Source organism: Perca fluviatilis, chromosome 7, assembly GCF_010015445.1.
Source record: "Perca fluviatilis chromosome 7, GENO_Pfluv_1.0, whole genome shotgun sequence".
In the NCBI taxonomy this organism is placed as follows: Eukaryota; Metazoa; Chordata; class Actinopteri; order Perciformes; family Percidae; genus Perca; species Perca fluviatilis.
Genome location: NC_053118.1, coordinates 20,966,209 through 20,986,729, shown reverse-complemented (window position 1 = coordinate 20,986,729; position 20,521 = coordinate 20,966,209). Strand labels below are relative to the sequence as shown.

General features: G+C 40.3%; 2 protein-coding genes across 4 annotated transcripts; both read left to right on the top strand.

Moving 5' to 3' along the window:
• Positions 1 to 256: 256 nt before the first annotated feature.
• On the top strand, positions 257 to 4,653 carry LOC120563166 (DOMON domain-containing protein FRRS1L). The gene is made up of 5 exons (XM_039807313.1): positions 257 to 832; positions 1,302 to 1,386; positions 1,640 to 1,778; positions 2,468 to 2,714; positions 2,807 to 4,653. The coding sequence occupies exons 1-5, from the start codon at positions 628 to 630 to the stop codon at positions 2,977 to 2,979; spliced, it is 849 nt and encodes a 282-aa protein (XP_039663247.1). The 5' UTR covers positions 257 to 627; the 3' UTR covers positions 2,980 to 4,653.
• Positions 4,654 to 5,396: 743 nt separating this feature from the next.
• Positions 5,397 to 18,917, top strand: tmem245 (transmembrane protein 245). Of its 3 annotated transcripts, XM_039805908.1 has the most exons (18): positions 5,398 to 6,063; positions 7,940 to 8,057; positions 8,701 to 8,796; positions 9,452 to 9,559; positions 9,793 to 9,996; positions 10,084 to 10,253; positions 11,027 to 11,050; positions 13,823 to 13,927; positions 14,012 to 14,094; positions 14,191 to 14,281; positions 14,398 to 14,496; positions 14,587 to 14,718; positions 15,066 to 15,188; positions 15,819 to 15,964; positions 16,112 to 16,212; positions 16,317 to 16,491; positions 17,188 to 17,382; positions 17,470 to 18,917. In XM_039805908.1, exons 1-18 carry the CDS (start codon positions 5,401 to 5,403, stop codon positions 17,498 to 17,500), a joined length of 2,664 nt encoding a protein of 887 aa, XP_039661842.1. In that variant the 5' UTR covers positions 5,398 to 5,400; the 3' UTR covers positions 17,501 to 18,917. The 3 variants fall into 3 exon arrangements, with proteins under 3 accessions (XP_039661844.1, XP_039661842.1, XP_039661843.1); XM_039805909.1 differs by lacking the exon at positions 11,027 to 11,050; XM_039805910.1 differs by lacking the exons at positions 16,112 to 16,212; positions 16,317 to 16,491 and having other exon boundaries at positions 5,397 to 6,063.
• Positions 18,918 to 20,521: the final 1,604 nt, after the last annotated feature.

Below are 20,521 nucleotides of genomic sequence, written 5' to 3'. Positions count from 1 at the left end.
TATTTTTTTATTTCCAACCAATCTTTTTTTTAAGCCTCCTGCTTTTTTCTCACCCATGGCCTGGCTTTTTGAGCATTACTGTACATGGGATACGATTCATAATAGGCCTACCACCAAATCTCTGAAAGACTGTGTAAACTGTTTTGGAAATACCCTCTATCTCTGACTATAATCCCCAATTGATTGATCCTTATAACAGCACGTAGCGGCTCCTCATTGGTTATTACTGTGATTGACTGAGGAGGGAGAAGAGAGGGAGGCCGGGCGAAACCATTCATCCGGGCAACACTCCGATTGGAAAATATGTGAAGATTAATGAACCCTGCTCGGCATCTAGATTCGGATTTCAAAGAGGATTAAGGGCGTGTATCTGAATTAGATGGTACGATTACAAATATGGGTAATTTAGGATTGGATTAGCCTCTTAATCACACGGTCATCGGCGCTGAACCCCCCCACACCGCTGCGAGTAAACAGCCATACGGGCAATTGGGATGCGGGGATGATTTTTGGTGACGCTGCGATGGGTACCTGCGAAGATACCGAAATTCAAACAATAATGAGGATCCGATTTGATTTCACGTTGCTTTAGTCGTTTTTACCGCTTCTTTGTTGACATTTGTGGCCATGATTTTCCTGCGGAGGCTCGTGCAGCTGTTGGTGTTGCTGATCCAGAGCGGATGGTGGGGGGTTACAGCGAGCCCCACAGATGAAGGAGCACTCCGGGCCGGCCACGGGGAGCACGGAGAGCCGGGACATCAGGAGCCTCACAAGGACTCCTACAGCACCTTCGCCTCCGAGTTCCTGGAGTCCAGATATCTGTCCGATGACGGTAAGGATCTAATGCATTGTAGGCCTACTAAAGATTCCCAGTTGGTGGGTTGTGTTTACAGGTCATGGGAAATAGACAAACTTCTAACATGTAAGCTTAAAGCATAACCAGGGAGAATTAAAGCGAAACTGTAAGCAGAAACTTAACGTGTGCTGTTTATTTTGTCTTGTATCCGACCTGTCTCTACTGTTCAAGGCCTTTCAGCACCCAGGCCAGCTCCCCGGTGGTAGCTGCCCACCCCTCCTCCTCACACACACACAAACACACACACACACACACACACACACACACACACACACACACACACACACACACACACACACACACACACACACACACACACACACACACACACACACACACACAGCAGATGGCCTCCCTCTAGTTGGTCCTTTGACTGTCTTGAAAACAAGCATGCATCAGTTGTTTTTGTGTGGAACCAACAGAGGGCTGATTTTGTATTTTGCAGGTTATCCATTCCCCACCGCCCCACCAGTGGATCCCTTTGCCAAGATCAAGGTCAGCGACTGTGGAGTAACCAAAGGCTGCATAAGGTTAGAGAAGGATACACATCTTTTTCTGATGGTGCAGACATATTCCACTGGGTTGCTTGATCCTAGATGCTGTGGACTGACAGAAAACTGGAGCTAATCATTGTCTTCTCCACTGTGTAGTCTTTGTTCTCTGAAACCTGGTGGAAATTCATTTATAAAGTGCCCTAGTTAAATCCCTCATGTTATTATGATATTCCAAATTTGTTTGTCAGTATTGCCTTTAAAGTGAAAGTATTTATTTGTGTTTGTACAGATATGGGAAGCCAGGGTGTGATGCAGAAACATGTGACTACTTTCTGAGTTATCGTCGCATCGGGACAGATGTGGAGTATGAGATGAGTGCAGACACAGATGGCTGGGTGGCCGTAGGTTTCTCCTCTGACAAAAAAATGGTGAGCAGCTGGACAACAACAACTTTGACAGTTGGGACTTTGTTTGGGACATCATAACATATATTTGTGTTATATTATAGCACAATTAATTTAAAAATGTTACTGCAAATGTATGGTCCATAATCTATAATGAAACACATAGATGTGTTGCAAATGATGCATCTTTTTAAGAGCGTATAGTCAATAGACTGTGAAACCAAATGATTAACTACACAAAAATGTACTTTACAGCACTCACAAAATTGTTCACCCAATAATGACCTATTACATATATGCCAGCTGAAAGTGAGTTTGACATGCATGCAGTCAATTGGGATGGACATCAACTAGACAGTGTTTCAGTTTATAATATTAAAGGATGTTTTGACTTTTTTTTCTTCCTATGTTGCCTATTCCTACAGGGAAAAAATTTTAAAACTTACACTCATGTTGATTATAATGACCCATTTTAATAAAAGTTTAGAGAATTAGTTGCAGAGTCAAAATATGTCTCCAGTCTCATGTAACTGCAGTCTCACTGTGTGACAGTTCTTTGGCAGAAAACACTGGCGCTTACTGCACTTGGATTACAATTATTAGTATCTGTCCCAATAACTATATTAAAATTTTATATCAGAATCTAACCTTCTTTCAAGAAATGAATGTGTAACAATTTGGAATAAAGCTCTTCGTCCTTCCTATTTCCTCAGGGAGGAGACGATGTCATGGGCTGTGTCCATGACGATAATGGACGTGTACGGATTCATCACTTCTACAATGTTGGCCAATGGGCTAAGGAAATAAAGAGGAACCCTGCTAGAGACGAAGAGGGCATTTTTGAGAACAACCGGGTGACCTGCCGTTTCAAACGTCCGTTATATGTCCCTAGAGAGGAGACACTTGTGGACTTACACCTGTCATGGTATTACCTGTTTGCATGGGGACCTGCCATACAAGGTGATTGATCAAGCGTTAGCATCAAGTCAACTGTCTTTGTGCTTTTTTTTGGTCTTTCATGACATCTTACATCATCTTACCTTTTCTAACAGGTTCCATCACGAGGCATGACATCGACAATCCACCTGTCAGCGACCGCATGATCAGCATCTATAAGTATGAGGACCTCTTCATGCCTTCCACAGCCTACCAGACCTTCAACTCTCCCCTCTGCTTACTGCTCATAGTAGCCCTCACCTTCTACTTACTAATGGGAACACCATAATGAAGCACAGCAGAGCACATAGTGGAAAAAAGAGGGATGAGAAGATGAAGCAGCAATAAAAAAAAAGTTGTCTGATGCCACATTCAAGTGTGCGCTTTGCACAAAGAGACACTGTATTAGATATAGTAAACACGATAGAGAGTATATACGATACGATACAATACGATACAACTTTATTGTCAGCCAAGGCTGAAATTCTTTGTCCATCCCTGGGTAGCTCGTATAAAAAAGAGGACATACACATACATACAAACGTACATGAGATTAATAACACCAACAGACATACATGAAACATTACCACAAATGACATAAACTTCCAAGTAGGAAAACAAAGAAAACATGTATAACAACAGAAAATGACACACACAGACAATGTCTTGGATTGTCTTGGATTGATATATTAATTACTCTGAACTCATACAGAGGATCTTGACAATTAATAATACTATATTGTAGAGTTGTCATGTACTGGTGTCAGTACAAAACAAGAGGTCTGATAGTGTTATAATAAAATAGGCCAATTATTTTCAGTATTTATGATAGCTTCCAAGTATTTAAAAAATACTACTACACATGACAATAAAGAAATCTCAAAAGTCTTCAAAATACTGCATGCACTGGGAAATCTGGAAATGATTTCCAAAACCCGCTGTTCACCGGTGATGAGAAGACAGTGCCTCATGTTGAACTTGGCTAAAACGCAAAGGTTTTTTGAGGACAAAAGAAAACAAGCAGCTCAAAGCCGTTTGCACACACTCTTCCTGTCCCTTTACCCTTTTATGTTTATATGGACATCAAGCTTTGCAAAAACAAAAGATACAATATTTGTTGTTCGTACTATCACAAAATATAGTTTCCAAGCTTTTAGAGACTGCCTACAGTACAATATGCATTTACCATACAATAGATTTTCATTAACTTTTTCTTTGGCACTCAAACACTTGGCTCATCTCACTTTTCCTCAATTTCCTTTTTTAGATCGTTTCCCCTTTCTCAACCACAGTAGCTGTTGGGTTTGTTTATCAGTATAGACAGAAAGAGACTGCTATATGAGTTACTGTTGCAAGCAATAACACACTGAACAGGAGCAACCTGTGGATTGAAGAACTGTTTGCCTTGGACATGGACTATTTTTTCCCCTGGGCTGTTATTGCAGCCTTTTGATCTGTATTAAAAATTGATTGATACGTTAAAACGCCTCCAACTGAAACAATATGCCATGGTTGTGTTTATTATCAATAAGCCTGTGAAGAAATAACAATATAAAATACACAAGACAGTACATATCTTGCTGTACATGAACAGACAGCTATGTCAGTCAAACAGTATAAGGCCACCACAGGAGATGATATTAATAGAAATAAAATATATATATATTTAAGTCCCTAGCTACCATTGAGGACACTGATGTCAAGTCCTCTGTATTTTGATAATGCACATGCTGTAGCAACCTGGTACTATGTGTAACTTTAGATTTTGGTGCAAATCAGGTGTGGAAATAGTCTTCCAGGGTGACATCAGTGACTACCCCAACTTATACTTATAATATATTCAACCATGAATGTTGTTTCGAAGGGCCTGCTTCCTTGGTTTCCATGCACAAATTGTATGCAACATTTACATAACACACAATGACCTGTTAATAAAAATGTAGTATATAGGCTGTAACCATAAGCCAACTGTTAATCATTGTTCCAACCACATCAGATAAAAACACTTCTTATCCTGCCACATGCAAGACTCTTTGCATCAGTATTTAAAAATACAGATTTTATTCCTGACTATATTAAAGTCGCTGTAAAAAGGTAAGTGATTATAGCATCTTTTAAATTGTTCTGATCTGATGGCATATGTGTTGTGCATTGCTGTCTTCAACCATATCTTTTTATAATACTACCACTGTGAGGCACCAAAGTGTGAAATTAAAAATGCTAAATATAAGTATAATAATATAATAATAGACTTAAAATACATTACGCAGCACCACACCTTAAAAGTAAAACAAGAACCTTATTTGTTTACGTAGATCAAATGTTTATTATTGTTAATATTATAAATAATGATGAAAGTAAATACATAACTCAACAACAAACAAAACAAAAAAATTAAAGAAAACTATTTAACTAGAAATTATATTAAAAATTATTATTAAAAAGTACCGGAAACATATTTTTCTTGCTTTCACTTCATTGCCCATGGTGCCCTTGGGCATTTTACGTAGATCAAATATTTATTATTATTGTTAATATTATAAATAATGATACAAGTAAATAAATAATTCAACATCAAACAAAACAACAAATGAAAGAAAACGGAGAAATTATATAAAAAAATATTATTAAAAAGTACCGGAAACATATTTTTCTCGCTTTCACTTCATTGCCCATGGTGCCCTTGGGCATTTCGTTAGTGCTACGTCACATGTTTTCCTCCCTCACGCGGTGGATCCCCTCGGGTGGACCGACCGAGACGGAATCGGGGAACATGGCAGACGAGGAGGACTCGGCGCCGGAGCCGGCCTGCGTCTCTCCCCAGGAGAGTCCTTTCACTGGGCGGCCTCACTCTGTCTTTTTCTCCGAAAGCGTTCAGCCGGCTGTCGGGATGGTGAGCCAGCTGCTAACCCAGCCGTCCTCCCTGAAGTTTGATAAAAACATCAAACAGGCCTTCTACAACACGGGGGCTATGATCTTTGTGGCTATATGCTGCGGAGCTACTGTCCTGGTGTACTTCATCCTGGAGGCCTTCCTCCGCCCGCTGCTTTGGGCAGTGCTCTGCGGGACCTTCCTCCACCCCTTCAAGTACTCACTAGCTCGGCTCGGCCGCTCGTGGCTAAGCGGCCTGCAGGAAACCGGGACGCCCATCGTGGTGGGGACCCTGCTTATCCCTGTGTGGTGTGTGAACTACGGGGTAGAGGCGATGGGCAGGCTGGTGCTGGAGAGGCTCACAGTGCTGCTTGTGATCGGGGCCGGGGCGCCGCTTGTCTACTTCCTCTACCTTTTCTGGAGCGTCATTGGCATGCAGGTGATCCTCGGGCACATCTGTTGGATCATCGGGGCCGCGCTGGACTATTTCAACACTGTGTGGGTGAGTTAATGGACAGTGGCAACTGGAAACTACATCCCCCCTGTAATGATGAAAAAAGACCCTCTGTGGATGCTACTGTGGGCGAGGTCAGCTCTTTCAACTGGATCCTCAACAGGCTGCATACAGAGTGAAGCTGGGCTATATAGCCTATGGTTGAAATCTATATCACAATATTAATAGGAATACTTTTTCAATATTAATTATGTTACTGCCTGAAATATAAAACAAGAAGTTAAACACAGAGCTAAAACAACTAATTTGATTAGGTGATAGACAAAAAAATAATCCACAAAAAGTTTAATGCTTGATTTGTCATTTAGGTCTTTTTTTTCTTTTTCAAGAGGAAAATTATCAAAGTTCACTGGTTCCAGCTTCTCCAAAGTTCAAAGTATCTTTATTGTACCTTGCAGGGAAATTGGTTTGCAGCCAGGATTCATACAAAAAAACACAAAACACCCTTACACTGATGGAAACGACATGACATAGTTTACAGATTTGTTCAGTAGGAGGTTCTTCAGTGTCCAGGTAAAAGTGTCCAGTATAAATAGCCGTGAGTTTTCTGGGTTTTCTATGATAGTAAACTCATTACTTGAATATTGTGAGTGGCAATTCTCACTATGATCTGACATTTTATAGACCAAATGATTCATTGATTAATTTAGAAAAAAATGTGTGGAGTACTAATAGAGCTGGGCAATAAATCAATATTATATCAATATCGTGATATGTGACTAGATATCGTCTTAGATTTTGGATATCGTAATATGTCATAAGTGTTGTCTTTTCCTGGTTTTAAAGGCTGCATTACAGTAAAGTTATGTCATTTTTTTCTCACTTACCAGACTGGTGTTGTAACTGTTCTATTATTTGCCTTTACCCACTTAGTCATTATATCCACATTACTGATGATTATTTATCTAAAATCTCATAGTCAAAACTACAATATCGTTGCGGTATCGATATCGAGGTATTTGGTCAAAAATATCGTGATATTTGATTGAAGTACTAATTTTCTTAGTTTAATTCAAATGAACTCACATTCATTAATGTGTATAAGCTACATTGTTAAAGGATGACACAATATGATACTATCCCAACATAACCCCATAAATGATAATCAGTATCAACAATCAGACTGAATTAAAAGCATTGCAGAATGACAAATTGCTGCAAATTGTTTGAATTGCATTTCCTTGAATGCGTCTGGGTTATTCCATTAACCTATTTTTCTTGGAACATATACCTAAACTTGTATCTTAGCTAATCAAATTTCCTGCAGTTTCATTGTCTGATCGATCAATACCTTATTATTCCAAAACCGCTGCAGGGGCCTGAGCCCAGCCACGCTTTGACTAGATACTAATTGTATTAAATGTTCCTCCTCAGACAGCCTGTCCTTTCTCTAAATGCAGAGGTAGACTGACACAGGGCCCTTGTCCAAAAATAGGACGGATCACACACTATATTCAATTAAAACGAAAGATGTCTTTGTGTGGAGTGGAACCAGCTAAGACCTTCGTGATTACTGACTGGAGCATCGTATTTCATGCTTTTCCTGCCAAAAAAGCAGATTATTGTCTGTTGGTTAACAGAAGTCTGGGAAATCCAGAAAGTAGTCTGATATTCAAGGTCTTCAAATGTTTTTGAAATGTAGAACAGTTTAGGAAAAATATTAGGAAAATATTGAGATAGTAGCTATATGTGGAAGAAGCACCGACTGAGCACAATGTACAACATTTACATAGGATAAGATGAGATAGACTTTATTGATCCCACACTGGGTAAATTCCCTCGTACCTCATTTATGTGATTGTACCCCATAACATCTCTTCAATTTAAAATTTTTTGCAACTCTGCCTCTTTTGTTTCCTCTCAGGTGTGCACTGTGGTGATTGGCTACTTGTTGGCAGTTTGTTTCAAGTGGGGTCCCCACACTGAGCACTACCTGAGGGCCCTGGCTCTTCCTGTCTGGGCCATCCTGCTCTTCTACATCGGTGAGTGTGGGAAGGAGGGAAAGCCTGCAGAGTCTGTTCAGACATGTTTGTTGTCATTCCATATTTGTATTCAATCTCCCTCTTTACCCCTGGGAAGGTTTCTTGAAGTTTTGCCTACTTGGCAGGTAACGGGCAGCTTGCAGCGGGCTTCAGAAAATACATTTAAACACTGTGTTTTTCTAAAGTCAAGGGAGTGAAGTTGTTTTTTAGTATCAGACAGAACCCATGCAGAGTTACAAAGTAAGATGAGGAAGTCTCCATTATTTTTAGCACCCTTAAGGCGTGCCTTAAAGAGGTGTTGACCTTCTAGCGTGAAATGTTAAAAGTGACTGAGAGCTATTAAGAAGAAGTTCTGCTCAAGTAGGGTTTTCACATGACTGTGGGCAAATCTGAGAACATGTTCTCTGTTTGGCATGTGCCTTTTAATAAAATTGTTACCATAGGATTGGCTAAAATTATCAATAGTATCAGTAATTTTTACGTCCTCATGTATTTTTATAAGTTCATTTTAAAACATAAATACATATGTTTCAGCAGTAATGCACCCAAGGTCAAAATTTTGAAAAACATATGCAGCAACATGTTTCTCCAAAATAGCGAGAAAATCTGCCATTACCAGCCTGATTTCTGTTTCTGTTTTTAGTGTCTCTGACCGGCTCGTGGAGAGTGCCCATATTTGTGGTTGTGGTTACTCTCGTCATTGTGGGCTCCCAGGAGAAACCACCTGTTCCTGGCAGAGGTGAAGATTTATGGACACACACACATTCACATTTACCACAGTAAGAAGCCTCTGCTCCCTGTCAACTGGGTATTAATACTGTAAATATGGTATTAAAGAGTACTGGTAAATGCATGAATCAAACAATAGAGATATAACATGTTAATTTATGATCTTTAGAGGTGCTGGTACAGTAGGTATATTTCATTACCTTTGGACATAGCTAGGCTAGCTGTTTCCCCCTGTTTACAGTTTTAGCTAACTGGCTGCTGGCTGTAGCTTCATATTTACAGTACAGTCATGAGAGGGGGATCAATCTTCTGATCTAACTTTCAGCAATAAAGCAAACAAGTTCCCAAAATGTCAAACTATTGTTTTTAAAGTCAAGGGGGGGTCAAATCAGCTTATAATTAACTTTGATGAACTACCTTAGGAAAGAATATTGTTGACCAGCTATCTAACATTATAATAATTTGTCTTCTCTGGTCCTCAAGCTCAGCCAGCACTTAGATTAAGTTATAGAATAGCTTTACCTAAACCACAAGCTACTTGAGGTGGACAGTTTTTCCCTTAATCAGTGGACAGTTGGGACCATAAGACCACGTGGGGAACACACAAACACAGCTTTTTTCTCTGCCGTGTGACTGTTAATATCTGTCTCTCTTCATCTCCCCAGGAGAGCTGTCGGGGCAGGTGTTGTCATTTGCTGCTAACACTATTTACATGGCAATCTCCTGTAGCAACCTTCAGATGAAAACTGAGCCTAGTAAAAACTCTACCACAGGTAAGAGAGCTCACTTTCAACTCTGTGTTGTTTTATTCGATACATTAATCATTTTTCTAGCCCATCTTCTAGCTGCCCTTAGTGGAACCGCAGCTTAAGACACTTCTCCTTTAGCTTCCCCATTTGTGGTTTGGACTTGTACAACAAACCTCCTGTCCATCCGCACCGCTTTGTTCTATCTTTCTCTTCCTTTTCTATGCTTCCTCTGTGCCCTCTCCCTCATTTCCTCCAAGATGGTGTGCAGTCTGTGGGCCCCCTACCCTCCACTCCTGGGCTCCCTCGGGGCTCTCGTTCATTACCAGGCGGCCTCTTCCAGAGAGAGAAAAGCTCCCATAGAGCCAGTGATATCTACTTTATTCTACTGGTCTGGGCCATTGTACTGGTTCAAGTCTGGCTCAACCTCTGGATCCTACAACTGCTGCCTATTCCTGTGGCTGGTAACACACACATGCATGCACACTCCCTTTCACATGCGTCGTCTCAGATCTACTGTACTTAGACTAATAGTTGCATTCATACTTTAGTGTGGGTGCTGAAGAAGCTGGTGGTCCACTTTGGCCTGAAGGGCTTTGCAGAGCGGACTCTCATCTCATGGTGGGCGGTGCTGGAGAAGCATGGACGGGAGCGAGAGGAAGCCCTGCTGCCCGGACCAATCAAAGGCTTGGCCCAGTTCCTGCTGCGTGTCGACACCAAGGTAACATCTCCGACCGATCTCCAGGTTCCGCAGGTGTAGGCGCTTTCCTTATTTTCTCTTTCTTTGATTTCACACATTTTCATCCTGGCAAGCAAACATTATCTGTTACACCGGTACGTGTTTTTAGTGTTTATGTAGTATATTCATCAATGTCCGAATTATCACTGGACTCTGCAGTTCCTCTCAGTTCTACTGAGCTTTATAAGGTCTATTAGACACTTAGGCAGAGACGCAGCAGGTGGCTCCCCCCCCCCCCCAAAAAAACCGATTGTACACTAACTGCTCAGCACTAAATGGCAGACAGACAAAGTTAGCAACTAGCTGGTAAACATAGTGAATTATTTAGCAGATAGAGATTACGATATTTCCAAAAAACAAGCTAAAAGAGAGTAAGAATATTGGGCTTTGAACACAAACAAGACTCCAAATAAATGATCATGTTGCTCCGTGTCTAATGGATGTATAAGTAGGCAATTGTTTGCCATAACAATTTTATGAGGTGACAACTGACACTTTATACACTTAAAGATGTCTTCCTCCTGAGGTTTTTGGGATGTACTAATGTTGTGTGTTTATAATCACAATGATTTGCATCCCACTGTATAGCTAGTCCACACCCTGTGTTAAATCCTGCCTGCCACGCTACACTTCCTGATCCCTCACTGCCTGTACCCAAAGAGGATGTGTTCTTGTCACACGGGTACATGTGATGACTGCTGCACAGGATCTTTCCAAAAATAATCTTCCCAATGTCTCTTTGTCTCCTCCCCAAGCTCTGGCATTGGCTTAACAAGCAGGTAATGATTTGGAGGAGCAGAATGCTGAGAGAAAGAGAGACTGACAGAAGGAGTGTGCTTGAGAGAAAGCGAGAGAAGAAAGATAATAACCCGTATATATGTGTGGGTGTGTGTGAGAAGGCATTAGCTCACGCTTGGACTGGCGCTTTACCCATCCACCGTCATTACCCTGGCATCCTTTCTACATGTCCATCCTCTCGCTGCTTTCCTGCTTCCTGCTTTTATTGTAACAGGAAGCTACGGTCGGGGAGGTGGGACTCTTTGGTCCCTCTGCCTCGTCCGTACCTTCCCTGCTGTGATCTAACTGGCAGGTTTGGCTTGAGATTGTATGAGCTGCATGGAGAGATAGCTGATGTAGACAGAGCAGAGCTTAGTGGGAGGAGAGGGCAGTGTTTCTGAATAAATGTTGGCCGATAAGCCTGATGTTAACTATGTTTTTATAGAGGTGTATGAGAAACACTGTCATGGAAGCCTTGGAGAGATGTGGTTACGCTTCAGGAGCTTTTATGGGTGGGAATGTGGCTAGGGATGAACAAAACAATGGAAACACCTAATAATTTGTCAACATTAAGCACTAAATAAAAACCAACTTGGGCCAACTTTGACCTTTTTTAGAAGAGTTTTAATTCTCTTTATGGTGCTTTTTTATGAGGCCTTAACTGTATGTTGTAGCATACATATTAGACACTCCAGGTTTTAGGGACAAAGGATGTGTTTTAGGAATAAATCCCATAAATAGAACTAAACCAACAATAAATTGTTGCCTGTGTGTTATGTATTGAGAGATGGACTAAAATGTTGTTTATTTTGGTCTTTTCATTAAAATGTATTGACAATAGGAGAGTATAGAAAAATACTGTTACTATTCTTTAAAGGTCCCATGAAATGCTGTTTTTTGGATGCTTTTATATAGGCCTTAGTGGTCCCTAATACTGTATCTGAAGTCCCTTTTCCCGAAATTCAGCCTTGGTGCAGAATTACAGCCACTAGAGCCAGTCCCACAATGAGCTTTCCTTAGGATGTGCCATTTCTGTGTCTATAGCTATTAAGGAGGAGAGGCGGGGGGGGGGGGCTTGACCACTTTGCTTGCAAGCCATGATGTCTCTCTCTTTCTCATGGGTGGGCCAAATTCTCTGGGTGGGCAAAGCAGAGAAAGGGTAGGTAACCTTGCTCCTTATGACCTCATAAGGAGCAGATTCCAGATCGGCCCATCTGAGCTTTCATTTTCTCAAAGGCAGAGCAGGATACCCAGGGCTCGGTTTACACCTATCACCATTTCTAGCCACTGGGGGACCATAGGCAGGCTGGGGGAACTCATATTAATGTTAAAAACCTCCATAAAGTGAAATTTTCATGTCATGGGACCTTTAAAAGTTAAATTTAATTTAGATCTTGAATCCTGGCATGGTCGTGGTAGGTTTTTGACATGAAACCAATGTTGAATGGTGATATAAGAAACCCTAATAGCATAACAAAAGTGTTAATGCAATGCATTTCTTGTAGATATGAGACCTGTTGACTTTTACAAGATAGAAGCTGTTACAGAAACAGCCAGGTGTCCACTGGGTTTCTCAGTTAAAACATAAACTGATTTAGGTGCAGGAAATATTGTGAACGGTGACTTATCAGACTGCACTAACTTTTTTTATCTACGGGTTGTGCCCCTACACTAGGATGTTTGTTGTTGTACATTAACTTTGGAAGCACAAATGCCAATTCATGAAGCATATAATGTCCTGTTTTTGTTGAGACAACAATGTCACACAGGAGTTGGTGCAATGTTGAGATTTCTGAATACATCGTTTGTAATGTTGATTATGTATTTTTTATTTTAAGGTAAAAACAGGACTGACTGTGTGGCCTTTTCAAAGTGTCATTAGTGGTCTTGTGTTGCCATTTTTTGCTAATTGGTGATCAACATACTGTACTAACTTATCAGTTTAATTGCCTGATTTTAAAATCAAGAATAAGTCCTTGCTGATGTGGTGTTTCCATTTTGTTGTTCTGGATTTAATCCACATCAGTCAGCCTGCCAACTATCTTATGTAAAGCAAAGCTTCATTCTTATGGACGGTAAGAAAAAAGTTCAACATTCACCTAGAATATTAAACCATTTATTCTGGACTTTAGGACTGTATCGCATAGTGTAGCTGAAATGCAGTGGAACTTTAACTGCCATATTATTTCCCCATCAATATAATGACAAACAGGGACATGGCCTTATGGGTGTCCACTAACAGTAATGAGCCATCCACTCCAGTAACTTGATTTTAACACATGACTTGTGTGGCATTAACACACACATATAGATGGAGATAAGCTGGCTGTTGGTGCAGTTTTGGAGCATTGAGAAACCTGAGTTAAGAATTTCACCACATTTCAACAGAAGGAACTTTGAAAGACTGATGGATGGGCTTGTAACAATTTTCAAATAAAAGATACTGACAGAAAAGTCATGCGTTCAAAAGATAACACAACCTGAGTTTGTTACTTGCATGTTTCCATATTAAAGTGCAAGGATGCGCGCATGCATGTGTACAGATACCCTGGCTCACTCAGTCAACTACCTTGCTTTTCTCAGGGCCCAAGGTGGCAGCTTTCAGATCCAAAATGGCTTCTTCACATAGGAAGGACACAGGTTTCTCTATGTGTCTGATCACTGCATGTTTTCAACCTCTTCAGAATTGTACTGACTTCGTATCTATTCTGTCACCTCCCTGTGTCCCCCCCTTTTTTTCTATTTCTTCCGGTCTGTGTCCTCTCTGTGTTTAGATGGTCGTGTGGTTGGAGCGATCTCTGGATAAAATCATCAGCATCTTCATCATCTTCCTCCTGGTCACAGGGACCCTGCTCATGGCTCTGCTGCTCACCGCTATGGTTTTTGTTCCTTGTTGAATTACTTCACTGCATTTCAAATCACTGACATCGTCTTGGATGTCAAAGTCATTTTTATCTTTCTAGGTTCACCATGAAAGTGTTCACATCATCGACGTAACCAGTAACCTCATCAATGAGACTGTGTCTAACCATCCAGAATGGGCCAAGTATGACAGTTTACTCTCTTTTATTTCTATCATTTTTTATTTTGTGTTTCGAGTTAATAATTTCTCATCATCTTTTCTTCTCACATTGTCCTCTAGTTTGCTTCCAGAGGCACGTGTGGTGCAGAAGGCTCTGAATTCAGCTGCTACTAATGTTTATCAACACGGTAGAGAATGGATAACGCAAAAGGTACGAATAATAATTGCCTAAATGTTTTCCACTGATATGTCTGACTCAAAATATGGACGCAAAACCCGAATACTTTAGTAAGTTGTTATGCATTGAATCTTTCTTCTTTTCTGCAGCTCCATAAGATGTTAGGAGACAAGGTGAACAACACAGCTGTGATTGAGAAACAGGTTTTGGAGCTCTGGGACAGACTGTACCACTCCTGGTTTGTGAAGGTCAGGCCAGTCCATTTCACTTCTTGATGTTGGGGGACAGATTTGTCCTCTTACAAATATCATACACAAAATATTCCATGCATTTTCCAGAACATGACCCACCCTGGACGCCACCGTGGTCAGAAGATGGCGGTTCAGAGAGGGAACAGCTGGCTAGGCGAGATCCTGGACTGGAAGGACGTCGCCTCCTTTCTGCAGGAAAATATTGAGACTCTGCTCTCTGTAAGTTTGAGTGTGTTTAATACCATCTTCTGTATGAGGCAGTTGATTTGCGTATATTATGCTTTCATAGATCAGTCAGTCCATCATTTGCTAAACTCTTGGTTGAATAACGTTTGACTAAAGCCTAGGGGGTGTTGCATCCTTTGTTTGTCCTTGTTGTCAAAAATTATATTTCTGAGAATCAGTAAAACGTGTTGCATGTCGACCCTGCCCTGATTTGTCTACAATGGGCGTTAGGACAACTGCAGGTTATAAATCATTGACGCATGTACAGTCTAACTGTGTCTCAAAGGGGTGTACAGATTTCCTGTGGATGAAATGTTTACTGTTGCCTCGTGGTTTTGTAGATCCTGGAGTCTCTGTGGGTGGTAATGAGTAGAAATGTCGGCCTCCTCATTTCCACCACGACCACTCTCCTCACCGTCTTGTTCCACAGCGGCACGGCTCTGCTCAACTTTGCCCTGAGTCTGGTATGAACACTGAATCATCTGACACAAAATTACATGGGGTGGGGTTATTTATATTTATTTACGAGGTTAATTATTTGTGTTAACACCAGCAAAAATTCCAACTGAGGGTCAACTGCTTTGCACTTAGAAAATAAATTGTCTTTTGAAGTTCACATTTGCTGCATCTTTATTCTTTTGTAATGGACATATCCGCCTTTATCAGTGATTGAATGATACTATTCCCATTGTTATCCCTGGTGTTTGCCAACATTTAGCAACCTTGTTTGTGGTTGGTGGGGGACCTCTAATTGTTACCATTACATACTGTACATTTGTATTCATTTGTTTAAAAAAAGAACATATGTGTTCTTGGTGTGGATAGCGCAGCCAATCGTTTTATTTATCCCTTAATTCTCACTTGGAGATCTAGAAATTAGAAAAGCCCTCTGCAGACTGGCCTTTATGGAAGCATTTGCAACAGATCTTGATGCTTGATATGTCTGAAGGGCATGACTATTCTTAGTGTAACCTGCTTTAGTGGTAAAGTAGAGGATTCACATGTACAAGGGGACTCCGTTGCTTTGTGTTTTTTTTTTTTCCCAAGTGTACAAGTACACATTACATAATCTGAATTTGCATATTTGGTTTCAGGTGATTTTCCTGACCACTCTCTTCTACCTGCTGAGCTCCAGTGGTGAATACTACAAACCTGTCAAATGGGTGATCAGCCTGACCCCCCTCTCCCAGCCTGGAGCCTCCTCAAATATCATAGGCCAGTCTGTAGAAGAGGCTATCAGGTAGACACACACACACACACACACACACACACACACACACACACACACACACACACACACACACACTAACAATATAATTATTTAAAGAATCTAAACAATAATCTAACGGAGATCATTTTTGACCATGTGTGGTTGTTTGTTTTGAAGAGGAGTGTTTGACGCCTCTCTGAAAATGGCTGGCTTCTACGGCCTCTACACTTGGCTCACTCACACCATATTTGGCATCAACATAGTCTTCATTCCTTCTGGTGAGTCAGCGTGTTCACAGCAGATCGTGGCGTCACTATAACTGCACCTGCCAAGCCACAGTCGGTATGTCTCACTCTTTGGATCCCTCTCTCTTGGCCTTAAGCTCTGGCTGCCATCCTGGGTGCGGTGCCTTTCCTGGGGACCTACTGGGCAGCTGTGCCAGCGGTGTGCGACCTGTGGTTGGTGCAGGGCGAAGGCGCCAAGGCCCTGCTGCTGCTGATCTGCCATCTGCTCCCGACATATTTTGTAGATACAGCTATCTACTCTGACATATCAGGGTACGAATGTGTGACACCAGCTTGTGTTATTAGAGCTTCCCTTGTAGCGTTGACACATTTGACCAACACATTTCATCAAACAAACTGCCTGGTTGCTACCCAAATATGGCTTTAAAAGGAAACCATTCTTTTTAGCTATAAACAGTGTGTCCATTTCCTTGGGCAAAGCTGTTTGAGATAGACCTAATGAAAACAATACCAGACAGCGGGCCAAATAATGCTCCATCTCAGCTGTTATTGGCAGCCTGGCCATGTGTCCATGGCTATTCCCCTTTGAATAGTGTTTCCTGTAGCGCCGCCCTTCATGGTTCGACTTAACTTAGTTTAATGTTAGGTTATGATTAGGTGTCACAAAAATTAAGGTAAGGGGAAACAGACTACAGATAAAAAATATTGTAAAATTGCCCTGTAAATTTCATTAACATAATTTACATTATTAAGTGTTTTCAAAACCTATGAATCATAGCCTGGGTTCTACATTGTTAAATAGTAAAAAAAGAAAGGAAAAATTAACAACTTTTTTAAGGTGATTGAAGTCTAAAAACGCTTGCTGTGCTTTTAAGTCATGTACAATACACATCATGATTTACATTACATATATGTCAGGTCAAATATGTTTTATATTTCTTTTTCTATTTTTTTATTTCATACATTTTCTACATTTGTGTTGATCTGTTTTTTTGTCTCGTGTCTCAGGGGTGGACACCCGTATCTGACAGGTCTGGCGGTGGCAGGTGGAGCGTACTATCTGGGTCTGGAGGGCGCCATCATCGGGCCCATCCTCCTCTGCATCCTGGTAGTTGCAGCCAACATCTACAGTGCCATGCTGATGAGCCCAAGCTCTGCAGTGCCGACACCGGTGCAATCCAGCTGGCCGCTCCACCACATGAGGTGACGATAAAAATCTGCAACGCTTTCAATGAGCTGATCAAATCTTCAGAAAGATGCAACCAAACCATTATTGCTTGTCACTCTCAGGACCTTCACAGACTCCACCCCTCTGTCCTGAAGAAGACCAATGAGTGAGAGGGTGTGTCCCAGTGGAACGTCACCTGGCTATCTATTGGCTGATTCCTCAGGGGGAAGCGCTCCACTTCCTGAAGCTCCTCCCTACGCCACCTGGCTCTACAGGAACGACCGAGATGAGATGGTGGCGTAACGGCTGGTCACCCATGATGCCGTCAGATACCAGAGCTGTTTGTCTGAGCAACATGGCACCTGTCACTCTCATTCAAAACCCTAAACTTAAAGATGCAAGTTTTCATCCTGATCCCTAACATGGACCAATGGCGTCACATCAGGCATTACGTTTATGAATTGTGGAGACGTTGATGTTAATCACATCATCTCTCAGAAATCCAGTGCCTAAATCAATTATGTAATGTTTAGCAATGCCTAAAATTACTGTGCGGTTCGTGGTGAATCACAAAATGATATATTTTATCTACAAAGCCCCTGATTTCCACCCTGTACACAGTTTTTTTTAAGCTACAGACTTAGTATGTGGTTGTGCAGTGACTGTACTCCTTACCTCTCTCCTCATGGAGGCTCAAGTAGAGTTTGTAGTGAAGGCTTAAGAGGAGTTGTTGACTGTTTTTTAGTTTAACTTAATGTGTCATTCACGTTTCAGTGATAGCAGCTGTGAGTTTGCAACTCTCTGCTCTCTGCTTTGACAAAGGTTCAAGCTTTCATTACCGCTGTTCTGTATCTATATCTGTGCGGTTGAATCAGCCAATGTCTCCGCTGATTTTTTGATGGGAAGTACTTAAGTGGATCCGGTTAGACATCCTGCTTTCAGGGAGTTTGGTCTGAATCCGAGACCAGAGGAATACTGTTTGTACATTTTAATTTATTTAAAGCTTTTTTATTTTATTTTTTACAAATTGTGAGTGCACATACGTGCAACCAAGCTTTTCATTTTAAGCATGCATAGCTGATCTGTCAGTATTGAAGCACATTTACACAGAATAACTTGATATTGACAAGTTTGACTGTATTTCTGTGAGCACTTTAGAGTTTGCTGACTGTCATCCCCATCACATGATTTCATCATAGTTTTGACCTCACACACCTTAAATCTGTTAGAAATGTCTGTATATCTTCTACTGACCTCATCCACTCCCGCACTCCATAGTCAAACTATAGTCAGAGCACTTGAATAGACTCTCTGAATAGAGTATGGAGTAGTTAACATCACTTGAAGCTTTAATCAAAGAGCTGTACAGATGATTTGTGTATGTAATGTGACAAATTGCTCATACATGGCTACTGTGTTAGCTGTTTGAGGGCTGTGATGTGTTCTGGGTTGGAACAAGCATTTAGCAAGTTTTCACTGTTTTACTACATTACTGTAGTTGGTACTGTTGCTTGTACTGTTTTTTAATTACCAGATATTCACTGACACAATAAACAACATTTAAAATGCAGTAGCTTTGTTGAGTGCCTTATTACTAGTTTGCTTTTTATAATGAATTATGACTGCAATTAATAATTATTTCCATTGTCAGTTAATCTGATTATTTTTATTCACTTATACCTACAGGTGACATTTTCTCCGACCAACCATTGATTGTACAATGATACAATGTTGGAAGAAGTATTAAGCTCTTTTACTCAAGCAAAAGTACCAATAAAACAATTTCAAGTAAATGTACTGCATTTAAAATCTTAGTCAATGAATGGCTGTGTTTTTTTACATTATAATAATGTATTAACCTAAGTGTAAATTTAATGTTGTGGGTTGAATTTATTTTAAATACTTTATATATTGTTGAGTAGTTTAGTACATAGTATATGAAGTAATACCTTTTTAAAAGACCCGTTCTATACATTTTGACATTGTCATAATATAGTATGTCATGAAAACTCATAGTATAGTATGTCATATAAAATGTCAAATATTTAGGTATAGTTTTTAATAAAAAAAAGTCAAATAAAATGTCTTAGTATAGTATGTCATGAAAAGGTCAAAAGTCATTAAAAAAGTAAAAAAAAGTCATAAAATGTCATTATATACCATGTCATAAAAATGAAGTATAGTGTGCCATAAAAATGTCTTAGGCATTGTCTTTCAATAAAAGTCAAATGAAATGTTTTAGAGTTTGTAGATCAAGATCAAATCAAAACAATGAGAATGTGAGGGCGTGAGGATGGACACGCCAGAAGTAACAGCATTCGTGGAATTCTTTTATGAAAGATGAGTTTTGGTAAAAGGTCAAAAAGTCATTAAAAAAGTCAAGGTGGAGGGTGGGGGTGTGGCCTTGACCAACTGCCACTTTGCTCATTAGAAAGCCATGATGTCTCTCTCTCTCATGGGCGGGCCAAATTCTCTGGGCGGGCAAAGCAGAGAAAGGGGAGGTAACCTTCCAGATCGGCCCATCTGAGCTTTCATTTTCTCAAAGGCAGAGCAGGATACCCAGGGCTCGGTTTACACCTATCGCCATTTCTAGCCACTGGGGGACCATAGGCAGGCTGGGGGAACTCATATTAAAAAAAAAAAAAAAAGTCATGAAAAGTCAAAGTATAGTGTGTCATACATAGTCATAGTATAGTATGTCATAAAAAGTCATACTATAGTGTGTCATAAAAAAGTCATAGCATAGTGTGTCATGAAAAGACAAAAAAAATCATAGTATAGTGTGTCATGAAAAGACAAAAAAAATCATAGTATAGAGTGTCATAAAAAAGTCATAGTATAGTGTGTCATGAAAAGACAAAAAAAATCATAGTATAGTGTGTCATAAAAAAGTCATAGTATAGTGTGTCATGAAAAGACAAAAAAAATCATAGTATAGTGTGTCATAAAAAAAAGTCATCGTATTGTGTGTCATGAAAAGACAAAAAAAATCATAGTATAGTGTGTCATGAAAAGACAAAAAAAATCATAGTATAGTGTGTCATAAAAAAGTCATAGTATAGTGTGTCATGAAAAGACAAAAAAATCATAGTATAGTGTGTCATAAAAAAGTCATCGTATTGTGTGTCATAAAAAGTCATAATATAGTATGTTATAAAAAGTCATAAAAAATCA